General features: G+C 49.6%; 1 protein-coding gene across 2 annotated transcripts; it reads right to left on the bottom strand.

The window, feature by feature from the left end:
- Positions 1 to 4,079: 4,079 nt before the first annotated feature.
- RBM5 (RNA binding motif protein 5) lies at positions 4,080 to 19,265 on the bottom strand. 2 transcript variants are annotated; one of them, XM_030500494.2, is made up of 24 exons: positions 19,114 to 19,265; positions 18,541 to 18,979; positions 18,032 to 18,187; positions 15,948 to 16,017; positions 15,423 to 15,496; positions 12,998 to 13,081; positions 12,296 to 12,356; positions 12,066 to 12,131; positions 11,772 to 11,932; positions 10,637 to 10,734; positions 10,102 to 10,189; positions 9,810 to 9,887; positions 9,645 to 9,717; positions 9,077 to 9,162; positions 8,691 to 8,769; positions 8,340 to 8,431; positions 7,650 to 7,814; positions 7,034 to 7,180; positions 6,883 to 6,954; positions 6,254 to 6,433; positions 5,984 to 6,058; positions 5,423 to 5,520; positions 5,215 to 5,344; positions 4,080 to 4,775 (listed from the first exon to the last, which is right to left on the bottom strand). In XM_030500494.2, the coding sequence occupies exons 1-24, from the start codon at positions 19,128 to 19,130 to the stop codon at positions 4,650 to 4,652; spliced, it is 2,715 nt and encodes a 904-aa protein (XP_030356354.1). In that variant the 5' UTR covers positions 19,131 to 19,265; the 3' UTR covers positions 4,080 to 4,649. The 2 variants fall into 2 exon arrangements, with proteins under 2 accessions (XP_030356354.1, XP_030356356.1); XM_030500496.1 differs by lacking the exons at positions 11,772 to 11,932; positions 12,066 to 12,131; positions 12,296 to 12,356 and having other exon boundaries at positions 19,114 to 19,263.
- Positions 19,266 to 19,615: the final 350 nt, after the last annotated feature.

Below are 19,615 nucleotides of genomic sequence, written 5' to 3'. Positions count from 1 at the left end.
GCAGGCACCATCTGCACCCACCACTACCCAGTGGGACCCCCAGCACTGCATGGCACCCCAGCAGCCTCCCATCCTTCTGTCAATCATGCTTTACATTTCAATCACACGCCCTGATTCCCCTCGCCAGCCCTGTGGGAAGAAGACTATGGGGTACAGGGATTCCTCCGAGCATAAGGTGTGCACTGCATCCTGGAAAAGAGGTAAACTGAGGCACCCTGGGACACATGCAAACCTCATTGGGTGTAAAACACCCTTGGGGGCTCAGCTTGCCCCTGGGTCCCAGGGCCCTGCCTGCATCCAGACCAGCACTACCTTGCCCAACAGACCAACGTGCCAGGCATTGCCTGTCAAGTGATGGACAACTCACTGCTGGTGGCAGGGAATACTCTCTGCAGAGGAAACCATTCCTTTACCCTCCCAATCCTCTTATTCCAACATTTCTGCAAGGCTGGAGCACCTCCCCTGGGAGACCACAGCACTGGAAGATGCCCAAGTGCCCAGGACAGGGTGAGCTGGGTCCATGTTTTGGCAGATGGTGAGTTAATTAAAATCAGCTTTTTTTCCACCCCATCAGGGGACCATGCAGTTCCCAATCCAGAAACAGGCTCTTGGTCAAAACAGCATCCGCGTGGAGTGGGCGAGGCATGAGGGACAGGCTTCCTCTTCCTCATCCACACTAGTCCCGCACGGATGCGGGGGGAGAGCGGCCAGGGTGGCACAGCCACCCACCCAGGGTCACAAGGGCTCTGTGCCATGGGGCAGGAGGGTGCTTGGAATGGCACAGTGCAGGATGCCATCACGCCTGGGGAAGGGGCCACCTTTGTGCACACCCCACACCATCTGCCCCCCTCAGCTGGGGGGCTGCAGTGGTACCTGCTACACACTGGCAGGATGCTGCACTGTGATCCTGCCTGTCCTCCCTGCCATAGGCCCACAGCTGAGGCCAGAGCAGGATGGCTGTGAATGATTCCAGTGAAATCATTTATGCAGGGAAGGAAAAACTATTCCAGAGCAATTCCAAAGTATTTCAGACACACTTAGTGGCTTCGGGGAAGACAGACCAACATGGTGGGGAAGAGAAAAGGAAGCAGCCGTGTTAACTCCTCTGTGGTGGAGTGGGAAAGAGGATGGAGAGGGGGGTAAGCACACACACGTGTATGGGTGCACAAGTAGACAGGTAGGCACATACACACTCACATGCACGCACAGACGCACAAGCAGCTGCACAAGCCAATACCAATGCAGACGTGCATGCACATGTGCGTGTGTCCCCTCATCCCAGGCTCTCCACTGCAGCAGCAAAACCCACCTCCCATTTCAGGACACCCTGATATAAACCCCATGGAGTTGTGGGTGCCTGGCTTTGGCCAGTGCTCAGCACACACATGGGCCACAGCTCTACCCAGGACCCATCCCGCCAGCATGGCAGGGGGAGATCACAGGAGGGCAAACCCAATCCATACCAAGCTCTGGCACCAAGCTGAGCTCCTTGAGCACGTGTTGCTGCATGGAGTGCTCCAGACCAGTGCTTGCACCCTGGGTCTCCGGCAGCCCTGAGCAGCAGCACAGGGATGTTCTCCTGCCTGCAGGCAGTGTTTCAGCACCCTGCAAGCTGCCAAGCTAGGCAGGCCCAGGGCTGGCCACGCAGAGTGCTGGGCTCCACCGTGGGCTGGTAACTCCAGCGATTAAGGAATGCTCAGGAGAGAGGCTGTTCACGCCAACAACTTGGCCGGTTTCCTGGCCTCAATTAGTGCGCAGGAGCTCAGATGCTTGGAGGGCCTCCTGGAAAGCCAAGGGCATAGCGGTCTCGGGAGTCTGAATATTAATAATGCTGAAACAACGGCCAGAAAAATCCCAAACCTTAAAACCAGACCCAAAGAGACCTTTAAATGTCTGAGGAAGCTGCAGGCTGGTTGGTGCTGAGGCCCTGGAGGTCACCCTGCAGCTGGACCACGCCTGCAAGGAGCCGCAGGCTTCAGCCCTGCGCTCATCCCTGGTGGGACCTGCTTCAGCCTCATCTAGCATTTTGGATGGCCCAGCACCCTCCTGGGGCAACCTGCATCAGAATCAGGCCGTGAGGAGCAGCAGCTCCCTTGGCTGCTGACCCCCAGTGGGACGGGTGCCCGAGGGAGCTCCCTTCTGCTCCAAGAGGGTCCTGCCTCGCCATGGTGCACTTGTGGGGCTGGCCCCATCCCACAGCTTCCCCGCCCCGGGGGGAAGGACAGTCCCCGGGGAGGCAGGGACACCGTGTCCCTCTGAAGGCAGCGGGCCACGAAGCATTCAGTCATGAACAGCCACATTGTGCTGCCTAAATTGGAGGCACGGGTGCTGGCAGGCAGTGCCTCCATGTCCTGCTCCATGCCTGGGAGCAGGGGGCCTGCGCCACTGCTGCGTCCCTTCCCCAGCAGCAGCACCTGCCCCAGGAAGGGGGCTTTGACCCATCCACCACGGGGGGGGGTGCTGAGACCCCAGGACCCCCATTAAAGCCTTGCCCCAGGAGGGTGCCCTGCTCTGGGCATCCCTCTCCAGCAGTTATCCCCATGAGCAGACAGTAGGGGACCCTGTGCCCCCACAGCTCACTCCTGGCTCTGCAACACAGCCATTCTGCTGGCACTGGGGCAGCATTTGCTGCAACAGAGTGGGGGGAAGCGACCGGAGCCGGGAGAAGGCTGTGCTGTGCCCACAGCAGGCAGGCCCCCCTCGCGCCTGGGGCATTGCCTCTCGCAAGGAGGATGCACGGTGAAGGGGATCGATGGACTGGGGAAAAGCTAAGCTGCACAAATGCACTTTATCGACCCATTGAGCCCACCTGCTGGGAAACAACCTCCTTGGTTACGGCCCAGAGCAGCAAAGCACTTTGCCACGCTGCCAGCCGGGACGCACAGGGAAGTGGGGAAGGCTGCCGCAGGAGGCCCTGCCGCAGTGCACCAGCCCTGTCTCCCCCTACCATCATCCCGAAGGGGAGAAACTGAGGCAGAAAGCTGGCACTCGGATTGTTTCAACCAACCCGCTTTCCGCTGCGCAGCTGAAGAGAGGATGCTGCATCCCGGGAGCCAGCCCTGCTCCCGCTCTTCCCCCCAGCCTGGCACAGCAACTTCTGGCTCCAGCGGCTCATGAGTCCGGGGCGATGCAGCCCTCCTGGCTCGGTCCCCACACGGGGGACCGGCTCTCTGCAGGGTCACCGCCGGGCCGCGCCTGCCACCTGGTGGCACTGCCGGGGACACGAGCAGCGACCTGTCCCCTCTCCCGTCCCGCAGCACCGGTCACACATGCTGCAGGGCCCGAGGCACAGGTGGAGGGTCACCCAGTCCCAGCTCACCCCGCGCCAGACATCCCTCGAAGATTAGGCAGGGGCCGGCCGTGCCACAAGGCCCAGGGGTAGACATGGCAGCCAGCAGAATGCAGTTCACTGTGCCCTGGAAGGCAGCTGCAAGGAGCTGGCCTCGACCCTCAGAAGGACCTTGCACAAGACAGGGTGGTGGAGCAGCTCTTGCTCTGTCCTAAACCAGTCTGTGCCAGCCTGGATAGTGCTGCCTGGCTACACCTGGCACAGGGAAGACTGAGCAAGCCCCACAGCCAAAGGTGTCAGTACAGGCAGAGGCCAGGGCTGAGCCCTTCCCTGCTCACCTTGGCTCTCAGGTGACACCTGAGACACCAGCACAGGCAGAGGAGAAACCCAAAAGACAGCAACTGAAAGAAACCTCTGGGAGAAGAGGTGGTTTGCACACACTCCCTACGCCCAGCTCAGACACCCCACCACCCCTCAGGTGCCACAGAGGCTGCCCCCTCCCCTCAGCCCACTACCCACCAGAGGACTGGCTGGAACACCCAGGGTCTCCTGAGCAGGACCTGCAACCTGCAGAAGACATTTCTGCTGGTCCTCTCGGGCTCCCCTAGCTGTGGCAGGAACGGCTATAAGATTTGGTCCTCCAGCACCCAGTGGCCATGTTGGAGCTATGAGAAAGACATTGTGAACAAGGCATGGCACACGCAGGGATGAAAGGTGAGCAGAGCACTAGATGGAGGAGAGAGACTCTGGGATGAAGCCTCATCAAGGAAGAAGCAGAACCACAGAAAGGACAAGTAGCACTGGCAACTTAATTCTTCATTCACAGAGAAACAGAAATAGGATAATTTTTGGATGTATTTCTTTTGGAAATGAGCCAAACTGGCAACTAGAATCAAAGTCTTCAAAAAGTCTATACAAAGATGTATCATACAAAATGTACAGCAAAAGTTCTCAAAAAAAAAAAAAACCAAAAACAAAAAAACAAAAAACCAACCCGGACAGACAATACAACAAAAGGAGAGCAGACGGTGTGAAACCACAGCCAACAGGTCCTGCCCCTGCTCTGGAGGCAGAGCGGCATCCGGACAACACGCTCCAACACACAATCCATTACACTATGTACAGTACCGTACAAAGACCGGCATCCCCTCTGGTCTAACCAGGAGCTCTCCAGCATGAAGTCGGGGCAGTTCAAACAGTCTGCTCATGGAAGTATTACATGCTGAGAGGGGGAGAAAACGTCCAAGGGAATGAAATGGTCAACTCTAAACCATAACCAGAATACAGCCAGGCCACCAAGGCTACAGAGTTTAACAGTCAGTTCTGGCTAACAAGTAAGTGCTTTGCAGGCCACAGCGCGTTACTCCATCTCTGTGAAGCGAGCGAACATGGCTTTCCGCACTGCATCTTTGTAGGAATCTGCAGTGGAGACACCGTAGGAGCTGCCCTTGGCTCCCAAACCAGCTCCTCTCATTCGTACTTGGGCCTGCAATGGAAAAGACACACGCTTCAGCTCTGCAAGAAGCCACACTGCCATGCAGGACTCCACAGAATATATCAGCCCAGACAGCTTCTGGTGCTCTGCAGAGATCCTTAACAGACAGCAGAAGGTAAGACTGCACACACACCCTCCCACACCACCCCAACAGCAACTAGAATGAAGCTGCACAGAACAAGCTCAAGCCTGAGCACAGACAAAGCCCAGGAAAGCCACTGGCTCGAAGGAGGGCAGCCCACCCCAAGCAGCACTAGAGAACACAGCTCGGGTGCCACCCTGCTGCCACAGCACCTCGGGATGGACTTCTCCTGGAAGGAAGCACAGCCCTGCCTGTGGATGGGTGTCTTCGACAAAAGAGCTTCAGCAGCAAGTGTTTCTGGATATAAACGGCACCAAGCCTCATAAGAAAGCACCCATCTCTACTTACCTCAATGGGTGCTGTGATGCCCTGACATTTTCTTCCCAAGCCTGAGCCTTCCCTCCAGCCCATGGCCTGCAGCATCTTGTTGCCTATATTACTGTTGTCAAGGCCATCTTTGGTGGGCTGCTCGTAATTACTGCAGGAAGAAGAGATGAGTTAACCAAATGGTTCATGGTGTATTGAAGCAATGACCGAGGAGCTGTCGGCTACATACACTGTGCCGGCGTCATAGACCTTCTTGCGCTTCGGCTCTGGTGGCTCTGGGATACCATACTTCTCCCGCCTCTCGGCTGCTCTGTCTCTGTATTTCATCTGCATAAGGTAACCAGATTTAGTACTGATCTAAAGACACTTCTGTTCATCTTTTGAGCTATGCAAGTAGGCCAAGTGCCTGCTATTATAGAAAGATGCCCACCACAGCCTGTTAAAACACAGCTTGACTACCACCACAGAAAGGAGAACCTCAAAGGCAAGTCCCTGGAGCACATGGAGCCTGCACTGGGGTAGGAAGAGCCCATCCCAACTATGCATTGCCACAAGAAGGTTTCTTGTCCCAGCATGGCTGCCCTGAGCTGGAGCTGGAAGGACCCTTCCCTGCTAAGCGGTACCTGTGGGATATGGGGCACTTCTTTCCAGGACCGTTCTGAACCTTGACCCAAGAAGGGGATGCCTTACAAGGATTATCTCAAGTGACGTGTGTCAGGATAAGGAGAGCTCAACGTATCATCTGTGCAGGTTTTCCATTAGCTACTCATCCGCTCATCTCACCACTGACCTCTCTCTCGCGCAGCTCCAAGGCTTCAAGCTCCTGCTCTGAAAGCTTTGATCTCCTGTAGATATCCATGTTTTGCTGCAACGAGATTCACGTTAACATGAAATGCATGACAGCTCTTTTTATGTAAGCAGCTGACAGAGAGAACAATCCACCTGCATCTATTTCTGCTTTAAGAGAAACCATTTTCCAAACAGCAATGTGCATCATGGCTCTGGTTTACACACCAAGTTACAGCAACCAAGTACCTTCCTGATAGCATAGATCAAATACCTTGTGCAAGTCAGACAACTGCTGGTGCCGAATCAGAGCATCTTTGTTTGGGAACTGCCTTCTACACAGCAGACAGGCCATCTTCTTCCAGTCAGTCAGCTTCTCTTCTTCATTCTCCATTCTTTCCAGCAAGTCCTCATCATTATCACTGTCACCACTGTAGGCAGCCACGAGGCCACGCTGGAAAGGAAAGGGCAGTGTTAAGGTGAGTGCAACAGCATCCCACACTTTGGAGCCCAGAAAGGGAACACAAGAGGCTGCAGATACGTGTTGCACAGGATGGGACAGCACTCTCTCATTACTAAGAATGAAATGCAACTCAAAAGAACCACATCCTACCATGGTGCAAGAGTTAACTCCCACTAGCCAAACAACAATTTAAGCACAGTGTTTCTAGAAGCCTCAAAACCTCAACTGAGCTCAAGCCTAGAAGAAATTGCAGCTTTTATCAGCGTATCTCTATCACCCAACATACTGCACTCGCACTGGACCACTGTAACCTTCACCACCATCTTCTACAGATGATGCTGTGGAAATTCAGGTTGGAAAGGCGGTATATCTGCTTGACTTCCTACAAAGTGCTTTACCAATAACCTTTGGAATACCTCTGCCAGGTATCTCACACTCACCTTCAGCGGATTTTCGTCGTCCCCATTTTTCAACACCTCTGGCAAGATCTGCTGCCTCTCAGACAGAGCTCCCTGAAGGAGACAAGAATGTCATGAGCACTGAGCTCTCTGCCACCCCCCACCCCCTGCACACCTCTGCCAGCACCTTCACCTTTTTCTCAAAGAGGGCAAAGCCTGCATCTGCAGCCGCTGACTCTTTCCTCTCCTCCTCCCTGGTGCTCAGTGGCTGGAAGCTGTTCTTGAAGTTTTCTTTCTGCTTGTTCAAACTCTTTGCCCAGCGCTCCATGTCTTTAGCAATCTGAAATGCAGAGTGGTTTGCTCAGACAGCTCCCCTCACAGCTATCAATCTCCTATGACAGAGATTCAATCTTGCATACAGTTTCCAGAACAAGTCAACCTACTACCTTTTATTTTTAAATCACAGGACACTGGATGCAGTGCAGCTGCTTTCCCTGTATACAGCATTCAAAGATACTGCAGCTTGCTTGGTTTACTGCAGGAACCCTTCTTATCAATCTAATCCTCTAAGTGACGGCTCAGTTATACTCCCACTGCTCCTGGCATGATTCCATATGCATTCCTCCTATGCAGAGCTTATTTCTGCACTGAAGTCCTGCCAACTCCTCCTCTCCTCAGCCCTCTACAATGCCTGCAAATTGCAGGCACGCACCCCACCAAATAACCTAGCATTTCCTTTGTCATGGAAAAGGAGAACTATTATCCCACAGAAGACTTTAACTCAGTTAAGATCCCATTTTGTCTTTTACCTGCTGTGCTGTTTTACTTTTAGGCTTCTCTTTCTTCTCCTTCACTTCTTTGGTGGTGGTTGTGGTAGCTGTTTGTTGGTATGTGATACCTTCCGCAGCAGGCATGTAGGTCTCCTTTTCGCCATCCCAGTAAAGGTATTGCTGGGTTAAGGCATTGTAGTAATACTGCCAGAGGAAAAGACACTTACACAGTTAAACACCTCATCCAAGCATCCAAGGGAGAACACAAGTGAGCTGTCTGATTCACACCACCACATCAAATGGGAAGGTGTTTTGGAGTCCAAATGAGTTTTGCAGACTCCGTAACAGAGAGAACAGGCACGAAGTGGCTGAGGCCTCTGTCCCCTAACATAGGCATTCTGCCCAACAGTACTATGGAGAAGTTTTTGCCCCTCCCAAGAGACAACCCACCAGAGCCCAGAGCTGGGTGCACTCTGCAATGCAATAGCTCAATTACAGTGTCAGTGACAACAGCTGATCCTGTATGAGCCAAACTGGGAAGAAAATTAAGGAGAGAAAAATTAAAGACTGCACTAGAAGTAATTCAAGTTCCAGCTCCATGCACACTGGTAAGTTATCTGCTACATGTAGTATTTTGTCCACCTCAAAAGTGAATTTCACTTGTATGCTCAGAGACAGGAAACTACCGGACCTTAACAGTTAACAGAAATGGGAAGAAATTGTGTTTACCTGGGAATTAGGATCATAGTAAAGCCCTGTTACAGGATCATAATAATATCCTGAAGATTCATCATACTGGTAGGTGGAAGTGTCAGGGACAGCTGTAAAAAAATTAAAGTGTGGGACATGGTTGTTTCAGTCAAATTCAGACACTATCTTTCCACATTTCAGGTACAATTCTGAGGTTATCAGCTGCTATGACAGCAGCCATGTCTGCAAAGGGCTCTTCATCACCCATGCAGAACACACTCTCCAGGGACAGCTCCACCACTGGAGCACTCAGCCAAAGCCAGGTCTCTCTCTCACTAACACAGTGACAGATATCTGCACCCTTTTCCCAGGAGTAACTCTGCTGCTTACCATACTTGGTTCCAGGGACTACTCCAGTCGGGGGAGCTGTTTGTGCCTGAGTGCTAGTGGTGGGTGGTGCTGATTGTGTCTGGAAAAAACAAAACCGGGAAATCTCAACTAGAAAAATCTACCACAGAGGCACAAGAAAACAAGGACAGTGATCCAAGCCCACACTATGCATACAACAGCTATTGCCTCTTCACCAGCACTCACCTTTAACAAAGAACAAAACCATCACAGAAACGAAATGACAAGTGACTTATGACCACAAGCACTGTGACTAACCCACGAAGCTTTGCTGTACCACCCACTTGAAAGAACAAAGGCCACAGCTAAGCCAGATATTCCACATAACCCTGGCACAGAAAACAAGGAGTAAATAGCGCTGTAATTACCGGAGAGTCAGGTGAGTTTGTCTGTTGATTGTATAACTGAGGACTCTGGGACACAACTGCAGCTGTGGTGGTAGTGACCGGAGCTCCTGCCAACAGAGAGCAACAATGGATAAGCCAACTCATTTGTAAAACACTGTACTTCATCCTAGGGTTAGAATTCCTTTGTTTACAGTTTCAGCTCCTAATTCCAGCTCCAGCAGCCAAACAAGGCAATAAATGTTCAAAAGGAGACAGATACACCGTGGGTATTTTCTACCCAGACAAGGGTTTCCTTTTCAGGAGGAAATATTCTGCTCCCGAAGTCAGTGATTCCTGGCCTCTGACAGCTGCCAGTGCTGAACATTTGTCTAGAGCTGCTTACACAGTTCTCACGAGTTCAAGGTTTTTGTCACTAGTCTGAAACAGATCTGTAACAGTTCTCCAGTAACACGTGCTCATTCAGACATCCTGAGAGCAAAATGAGCCAAGTCTCCCTTTACACAGTAAAGTAACCTAAAGGCTAAGGTAAAATACCACTATTGAAAAATTATCCTTACAAACAGCATCTCCCACATCTTGGAAGTACTACCTGATATGGTAGCTGTGTCTGAGTCCAACACTCCTCCTTGATTTTGGTAGTACTGCTGATAATCCTGGGAGTACTGCAGTGGGAAATGAGTGACAGTGCAAGATGAGCAGACAGCCGAATTACAACCACCTACGGGTTGGTTAAAACACAACTGCCACTACTAACCTGAGCGTACTGTGTGTAGCCCTCCTGTCCTGACTGAAGGTAGCTGTAGTCAACGGTGTTGCCTTCTCCAGCCTGTGGCTGAAATTTGAGCAAGTAGTTTTTGTCAGAGACAGGAAAATTACTGCATTTAAGTATTTTAACACTCCTTAGCATCCAGCCAAACTGTCAGAAGCAGATCTGTCAAAGCAGCTTTGGTCACTTCAACCAAGCAAGTGGCCAGCGGTGAAATGATATGCTCTATGTTTTCATTTTCACAAAAGCAAGACCGTAAGGAACAGCCTGCAAGTCCTACCTGTGTGGAGGACCACTGAGCCGCAGCAATGGCTGTGCTTGCCACTGAGAAGGCGCTGACTCTGTTACCATCTGGGAGCAGCAGGTCTCTGTAAGCACAAAAACCACCCATCTGAGTAAATACTGCTTTTTCCTTAAGTGTCTCCCTCTGCAAGGAAGTGCAGTCTGCCCTTACACGTGGATTTCTTGGCAGTTATAAAACATTCTGATCGTAATGATTGAGCCAAAGCAAGTCTGGCAAGTAAAGGGATTCAGGTTCATTGTTGTACAGTCAGTAACAAGTCACTGGGTCTCCAAGGAAACAAGTGTGCTGTGTACACAAGCAGTTACGATCTTATCTTCACAGGACTGGAAACAGGGGCGGTAGGAAACGCTCCTTTCTCTGTCCTCATGCACAGTGACAAGCAGGACACATACAACACAAGGCACTTACGGGAAGGAAAGCTTTGGAGTGACAGTAATCTCAAGAAAAGCCTGGGTGTACTCCAAGATAAACAGGAGAAGGGATAAAAAAATAATCAACTATCACAACTCACTTTCTGGCGCTTTTTGCGAAGTCAACACCAATCGTTTTGCCATCAATTTTTAACGGAGGCTGAAGGCTTTGTAAAATCTGCAGCAGTTGAGAAGCATCCTATAAAGAGGAATACTCATCACTATAAACAGCATGTTACTGAGGATTCACAGTTCCCAGATCTCAGCCTTTTCACACACAGCTAAAGCTGTAAGAATACCTCCATCTCCTCATACTATACATATGTAGAAGAGCTCAATGGGACTGATCACAGCCCATGTGCAAAACAGTATGCATTTCACTGGGTTACAGAATACTAAACATGTTCTAAAGTATAAAGCAGATGTTTGCCCAAATCACTCCAAAAGGGAGGCCAGCAGAGACTGAGGTCAAGCACTTGTTTTCATCCAAACTGCTCCCCTCTGCCTGGAGCATGTCCAAACAGATCATGCAGCTGATCAAGTTTAGTATATAGCTCATGTTATATACTAAATCATTTAGGTTGGAAAAGACCTTTGAGATTGAGTCCAATGGTAAACCTGATACCCCGAGTCCACCATTAAACCATGCCCCCAAGTGCCACATCCACCTATCTTCTAAACACCTCCAGGAACAGAGATTCTACCACCCTTCAGGGACCCCATGCCAGTACCTGACCTCCTTATGTTTTCCTTGTACCTCACTGCAACTTCCCATGTTTTGGTTTATGGCTGTTGCCTACTGTCCAATCCCTGTGCACCCTCAAGAGTAAGCCTCTGCTGCCCCTATAGCCTCCCACGGGATGCTGCAGAGCAACAAGACCCCTCTCCTTCCCACACCCAGGTGGAAGGGGCCCAATTCTGTGCACCTTCTCCCACACCATATGCCCCGGACCTTAAATTTTGTGAATGAAATATGATCCCAGACCATTGTTTTTGTGATCCAAGCACGAAGCTAGCCTTCACTTCAGAAGAGCACTCTCCTCCAAAAATAGCTTTCCCACGTGCTCACAACATCCCACCACCTTCTTTCCAAACTGCAGAGTTAATGATGAAAGGCTCTGACACATCCTCAGTGAAATGGAGTGGTCCTTCAGACAGCTGAAAGGCTCTAAATGCTTCAGCTACACAAATGCCTTAACAAGCTGTTTCTCCCCAGTGTATCAGTGAGGTCCTCACCATGGCGGAAGACAGCTGCACAAACGCAAAGCCTCTATTTTGCTGGGTCTGCTTGTCTTTGATAAGACGAATATTATTGACTGCCAGAGATGCATATGGAGACAAGGCAGTCATGATGGATTCCACCACTGTGTGAGGAGCAATGTTTCGGAGAATGATGGCTGAGGAGAAAAGAAAGTATGACATTAGCTGTGCACGTAATGGCTTTCCAGAGTACGTCAGCGGGCAGTCTGAGGTACGTGAAGGATTTTAATACCCACATTCGCATTATGCATTAAGTCAAAGATAACTTACTATCACAGTAATAATCCACAGACTGAACGGCTTCTGCTGCTCCAGGTGGTACCTCCTGTTCTGAATCTTCGTAAGAAGAGGAAAATATGTTAGTTACGATATGGCTAATTCACTCAAACTCAGCATTTCACAAGCCAGCCTAGGACCTCCAGCGAACTTTGTTCTCCCTACGAAGGACAGGAAGTTTCTCACCAAAATCAAATCCAGCCAAAGAGATTAATGTAACATACCGAATTTGTCAGCTCCACAGCGGAAGCATTTTAGCCTCCTTCTGAAGTTGTAAAGGCAGCACTATGAGAAACAAGAGGAGCCCAGTAAGAACTCAGATCATTTGCAACAACGGTGGCATCTGCTGTACAGTAACAAAAACTAGACAGTCACACGAAGTAACATCACAAAGCTGAACCCACCAGAATAACAGAGAACAGCACAAGCCACCCTTGTCCGTACCACAGCGGCTTTTCAAACATCCCAGCTACCTCTTCCCTGGTCCTCCTGAATTAACTGGGTATTTTAATTATGTGGTCCTCAAATTACAATCCCAAGCATAGTAACTACTTTAAGAAGCACAGCTGGAAAACAAGTTTTCTTTATGGGCAGCAAGTGTAGTTAAAGATTGACCAAACAGTGTGGTCTTCATCTTACTGCATCAACTCCACTTGAGAAGGTCAAACAAGGAGCATGCAGCAGTATGTGACCATTCATCACCTAACGACTTCATGTTCTAGTGCAGCTCACTGCCCATCTCTGTCTTCCAAGGCAACACCCACCCACTTCGCCACCAGAACTACCGAATTTTTTCACTCCTGTGTCTTACTATTCCTACAGTGTCATCCAGACCAGCAGCACGAGCGGGTCTGAATCACGATCACTTTGCTCAAGCCACTGCACTGGTGAAGAGCACTGAAGCCAAGACAAATTGGCCACTGTACCTTGTTGCAAAGCCAGTCCTCAAATTTAGGCCTAGGGTTGCTGTAGTGCATCGCAATCTGTTTCCCCTGAATCACCAGCTTTTTCTGCAAAAAAAGTGGTTTCAATTATTTCTGTCTCAAGGCACACATGTTCATTTTCCCATGGCAGAGCACCCTTCGGAGGAATCAGTGCTTCTGAATTAAATGGACAACATATGGGGAGGATGTGGAGGACAACCACCGCCACCTACACCCTGCCCATCCAATCCTGCAGAGAGGAGGACGAGGGCAGTAAGAGAATGGGATGTGGAGCAAAGATAAACGGAATCAGGGAGTGTTGAAAAAGCTGCCAAACGCTAAACGTTGACATGGAACCAGAAAGTGTCTCGAAGGAGACAAAGTCCTAACATGCTGCGATCAGGATTAACGCATTTTTAGAGGAGTCTCTTTGCCCCCACATTTCTATTCACTTCTGGCATAGCACTGAGCAACTTTTTAAACATGTCCTGAGGTGACCGCTTCACTTCTTCCCTCACTCCAAATACCCCAGACCTTTTAACAACCACGTTTGGATTACTTTTCCAAGCACTTTCTTCACAAGTGTCCCTTTGAAAATACAGTAATTTCTCCCAAAGGGACCCTGCTTAGACTTCTTGGAGGCTGGATTACAAGTGCCATCAACTGAAATACACTCAGAGTGGTTTCTTTTGACTAATGCATTAGTTCAATTGGAAGCCTGCACGAGAGGTTTGTGTTCTTCATTCAGGCAGGAGCTCTCCAAAATGAGTAACTAGACTGCAAGTGAAGCTTCTCCAGTGGCAGGAAAAGTTCATATAATGCTTTCAGCATGTCCTCTCACTCTAACTTCAGAGTAGTTAAAAATTTACATATTTAAGAGGCCTTGATTCTCAGCCTCACACTTTGCCAAGCGTGGGTATGCAGAATGCCCTTTCAGAACATGGCCACCAACATATTTTAGTCAAACAGCTGGAAGCATGTCTGAGGAAGCACATGTTAAGAGGCCAAACCCCAGACCTTGTAATAGAAGAAATATTTTTATAGCACGTTGGCTCATTGCAGAGGTACCACAGAAGTGTCAGGACCAGTGGCTTTTCTGCTAACAGGGTCTGACACAGATCTAGCACGTAGCATGAATAAGGCTCTCACATTCTGCACAACTAAATAGGGCAAAGCCATTTCTCCTACCGGCAGGAGGGAGGGTTGGAGGGCCCAGCATTCACTGGATATGCACACATAGAAACAAAGCTGCTGGCATAGTTGCAATACATCATTCTTTCATCTAACAATCAGCAACCAGGCTGCTGGGGAGGTTCTATGTCTTCCCTACTACTAGGGTGGCTGGTTACTGGAGTGAATTTGAGTATGTTTCAATAAATAAAGCATCAGTACAGCTTTGTATATATTAAAACTATCTTGTTTCCGAAAAGATGCTCAGCAGTCACTTCTTAATATAAATCTTTCCACTGTATCCATCAACCCTACTGAGCAGCATGTCAGGAAAAGAGAATTAGAACACCGCACTCTGGCTGGGGAAATCACCCCTGGTATGTATGGGACATGTGAAAGCCTATTCCACAACCACCTCCATGTAAAGGAGCGGAACTGCCTGCCTGCACTGTAAAAGTGCCATTTCTTTATTTATAGTGCCCAAGACCAGCAGAGCACAATACCATTCCACATGCTGCCCAAGGACCTTCACACCTAATAATCGGGTGTAAAACAAATGGCTCAATACACTTTGCTCACTTTGAGAGTATTTTTAAGTTCTGTTGTTAAAACAAACTATGAATATTCAAAAAGGAGCAAAAGCAAGTAGAACTGTTTGCAGTGCAACAGCAAAATCTCATTGGAAAACAAACTAGAGGACTGTTACACATTTTGGCTCCTTATCAAGTCATATGCCAAAAAAGCCAGAATACACCGCATAACATATGGGAGAACTCACTCTCTAACCAGTTTAGTTGGAATAAACATGTTTTTCCTCTACAAGAGCCAGTTTTCCCTCTTTAACTGAGGGAACATACTATTGCCACAAACTGACAATTCTGCCTAAGGTTCATACCGACGTACTGCAGGTAACAGGAGCTTTCTCTGGCGACAGAGAAGAAAACATCACGTGAAAATAAGTTAGGATTTTCTAAGGACTACTCTTTAAACCTTCATGAGACAGTTAAATCAAAGTAATCTAAAACAATGGCACCATGAAGTGCTCAAAATAGCAAATTTTCTCTCCTAATTTTACCTGCCATTTTGTACTCCTGCTACAAATTTTAATATATACAAAGCTTTTATTCTTTTAAATCACTGTTATGGAACAAACCACTCCTTCCACCTTTATTTTTCCCTTTTTTTTTTTTTTTTTTTTTTTAAACTGTACAGACTTGTTCCATTTTCAGGAATATCTAGACTTGGTGAGTGAAGCAACCTGATTGGCTTCCATCCAGCTGGTAGCATCTTGAAAGTGATAAAACTCCACGAAGGCGAAACCACGGCTTACACCTAGAGACAGCATTCAGATATAGACGGGATACTTGTGTTAGTCAGTTCCTTTAAAACAGGTGAATCTCTCTCCAACTGCTTCATTACTTCATGACAAAGCAGCTTTACAAATGCGACGTCAACTGCTGGGATCTGCTCGTTATTTTGCCATGGCAAGGAACCAAGCTCCCTCAACTGGCTACATTTCACTCCATGTTTAAAGGTAACCATGCAACACACTACATACTAGTAAATGGCTTTATACTACTATTACTTACCAATACCTGTTAACAAAACCCCTGTAGACAGACTTCTTTTTAACATGTTGACCAGCTATCTAAAAGTCTTCCAAAAAGCCACATTCCTTAGCCATGGCAAACTTTTTTTTTTTTTTATGGCATGTGCTTGCAGTTTGGGTCTTTGGGCTTGGGAAGAGGAAGGTGATGTCAAAAACTGGATTAAGAGCTCTCACCTGTCTTTCTTTTCATCAGCCTCACGTCTGCAGGCTGAGGACCTTCAAAGGATTCAATAATCTCGCGAATCTGCATGAGATTTCAACCAGACAGTTACATTTTCACATCTGGGCAGACAGCTGAGACAGTCACAGAAGCAACCTACCTGACAGGACATGCAAGAGGTACACAGAAACACAACATTCCCAACACTACCACAGAGAAAAAGAAAACCTTCATGGAGAACCTACCAGGAGACTGATGAGGCACCAGAGAACCCATGGAGTCCTTTGCTACACTGAACTGTCATCATCACTTAGGCCAAAGAATCATCCAGAATGTGAGTCCCCACCATCTTGTGTTCCAAAGTTATTTGTGCAAGATTTGGCAAATACCCCACCCCAAAGTTTTTACAGAGAATACTGTTAGCATCCCACTTCCCGCTTATCTAAACACCCCTGGCTCCTCACAAAGCAAAACAAGAACACTATACTATGAGGCTCCATGATGTAAGTATTGTTAAGCCTCACACTACAGTTCTCGTCCTCTTAACAGTTCCCCTTCTGTTTTTCAGGAGATAAAGTAGATTTGTGAAGAATGTATCATCAAAGAAGCTAGAGACATCAGTTCTTCAGCCGTAATAAAGCTGCTTAAGTTGTGTCACAGGCTACATAACTGCTGTGGAGAGGCATGTAGGAAAAAGAAACACTAACAAATCTTTTAATGTCAGAGCAGATGACAAAAGGTGGCTTTTCAGCAGCTCTTACAGAGTTCAAACTACATTACATACAACAGGGCTGCTCAGCACTCAAAACTGATCTAAAGCTGCCCGTTTACATGCTGACTGGAACTGACATCTCCAGTGCAAGAAGCTTTTTTTAATGAAAAAAGGTGGGAGAAGCTAAAAAACATGCACACAATTGGAAGTACCAAAGTAACGTTCACTTAAGAAAACAACTCGTAGTTCCAAGATGCATCACTTAAACTTTAAAGATGAATCCAGAGTTCAACTTTCTCATAAATTATGCTACAGTTATTTGCACAACTGTAGAGCTACAATATTAATACCTCCGAAGCAAAAACTGTTCTGAAATGTTTGTGTAATATTTAACTGGCTGTCTCATTTGTACGCAGGAGTCAACACCTTATCAAGCATGAAAATATTAGATGAGTACACAATGATTAAAAAGAACACTCAATATTAAGAGGGTCGTGAAAAAGAGAAAACCACGTGAAAAAGAGAAAAAAAATCAATTGCAGAAACAGTGCAAAAGGATTCTCTGTGTCAGCCATCAACACACAGAGATCTCGGAGGCAGAGGTGGAGTCTGTCTGTAAACAAACTGGAACAGCTCAGCTTTTACAGCTGTGGGTTTCTAGCTTGCCTTGCCCCTCAAGTTACAGCTGTGGGTTCCTATCCTGGAAACCAAAATAATCCAGCAAGGGGGGGTGGGCAGGGAAGATTAAAAAAAAAAAAAAGAAAGCTCAAAGCTGATCACCTTCAACATCTTTTTATTTTTTAAGTTAGATAACCAGGTACCAAGCTCATTTGTATACTTGCTCCGTCAGCTCCACAGCAGCCATTTTATGACTCCACAGCTGTACCCACACAAAGCTGCTTTGCGCAGGGCTGCACTATGAGGAGCTCTGTGTCTGTGTGTAACCCCACCAGGCAAAACTTCTGGCCTCAAAGACCTGGAAAAATTCAAGTACCTCCTCTCTGACCCTTCCCCTCTCCAGGGGGAAGGAGGAAGGGGAAGGAGATGGGGGAGGAGTAGGGGAGAGAACAAGAAAAAAACCTGCCTCTGTCTCCAATAAAAGCACTAAAAGGCATGTAGTTTAAAATCCCCTCTCAAGGAAAGCATCCAAACATGCATGAAAAAAAGACTATTCCGATTGTTCCATGTGAAAGAAGCTGGTTAACAGTCATTTGACCTCTGTTACTTAAGAGAGGCAGTTTAAACCCTGTTAGGATTCAAAATGGCAGGACCAGCGCACTGGAGGGGGACACTATGATGCAGCTTTCCACAAAATGGCAGCAGCCACAACCACAGCCCTGCCGACACAAAGCCGGTGCGAGAAAAGCAAAGCCCCCGACTACTTACGTCGTTCTCCGTAACCGTAATGGGAAGGCCACGTAACATGATGGTTTTGCTTTCTTTCTCATCGTTAATGTCGTTCCTGTAGTCGTGCTCTCCATAGTCGCCATCAGAATGGTATCCATCTTCTGATTTGTCACTGTTCCTGCGCTCCCGCTCCCTCTGAGAACCCAGCACCCAGAATTAACCACTGCAATTTCCAGCGGCGTGCCCCCAACATGCAGTAAGAGCAAAGCAGAACAAAACCAACTCCCCATATGACCGCCTTCCCCGGGTTTGGTCCCGACGGCCTCGGGCACACCACCAAGCTCAAACCCTCACCTTCGCCCTAGCAACCCCCCATGACACCAACCCAAGCACCAGGCTCCTCCAGCCCCAGGAGGGCTCGTACAGGGGTCCCGGGCTGGGGGGAGCCCACCAGCGCCTGCCTGGCCCCCTCCCCACCCCGGGGCGGCCACAGCTGCCCCACGGCTGCAGCGCCCAAGGCTGCGGCCCAGCTCGCCTGCCCCACTCACCTCAGGGCTGTCGTAATCGCGACTATCATAGTCTCTATCATAGTCTCGGCTGTCGCGACTGTCGTAGTCTCGACAATCCCGGCTGTCGTAGTCCCGGCAATCGTAGTCTCGGCTGTCGTAGTCCCGGCAATCACGGCTATCGTAGTCGCGGCAGTCCCGGCTGTCGCGACTGTCGTAGTCCCTGCAGACCCGGCTATCGCGACTGTCGTAGTCCCGACTGTCGTAGTCTCGGCAGTCTCGGCTATCACGGCTATCATAGTCTCGGCTATCGTAGTCCCGGCTATCGTAGTCGCGGTAGTCATCGTAGCGGTCACCGCGGCGCTCCTCACTGGACCTCTTGTAGTCAGAGTCCCTGCGCCGGCTCCGGGACTCCCGCTCATCACGGTCCTCCCTCTCCACGATAGAGCCGTAGCGGCCGCTCCGCTCCGTCCGGCTCACGCTGCGGGACACACCGAGCCGAGCTCAGAACGAGAAGCGCCCGCAAAGACCCCCTCCACTGCCCACCTCGCGGGGCCGCCCGCCCCGTCTTCCCTCTCCATCCACTCCTCCCTCCGCCCTCCCGCCCGTGCTCACCGCTTGTCCGAGCCCATGCCGCCGCCCGCGACCCGCAAGCAGTCAGCGCAGCAACAAACACCACCACGTCGCGCACAACACACGGCCACAGAACCTCACTCACTCGCCACAAAATGGCGCCGAGGTGACTGGCCGTCTTCTACCCAGGAGGCTCCGCGCCTGCTGCCTGGAACGTTCCAGGCGGTGCGCAGGCGCAGAAGGCCGCGCGGCACGCTGGGAGCTGTAGTGCGGGGCGGTGCCTCGCCACCGGGTCAGCGGTGTCCTGCCTGGCTCCTGCTCTGCTGCCACAGCCCTCGGGGTCATGGCGGGAAGGGACGCTCAGAGATTACCCGGTCCCACCCGCTGCCGTGGGCAGGGGCACCTTCCACTAGGTATTTACTCAAAGCTCCAGCCTGCACCGCCCCGAACACGGCATCCACTGCCTCTGTGTGCAACTTGGTCCAGTGTCTCAGCACCCTCACCACAAGATATTTCCTCCCTATGTGCAATCTAAACCCACCCT

Source organism: Strigops habroptila, chromosome 11 (assembly GCF_004027225.2).
Source record: "Strigops habroptila isolate Jane chromosome 11, bStrHab1.2.pri, whole genome shotgun sequence".
Lineage (NCBI taxonomy): Eukaryota > Metazoa > Chordata > Aves > Psittaciformes > Psittacidae > Strigops > Strigops habroptila.
The sequence above is the reverse complement of the archived record's forward strand: the minus strand, read 5'-3'. Positions and strand labels throughout refer to the sequence as shown.

Bases quoted from the DNA above. Each gene is read 5' to 3' on its own strand.
- RBM5 (XM_030500494.2), bottom strand. The intron at 7,181-7,649 runs GTAAAAGACAAA...TCTGCATTTCAG, and splicing joins AAAGTAAAACAGCACAGCAG to ATTGCTAAAGACATGGAGCG. The intron at 5,345-5,422 runs GTATGTAGCCGA...TTCTTCCTGCAG, and splicing joins GTCTATGACGCCGGCACAGT to TAATTACGAGCAGCCCACCA.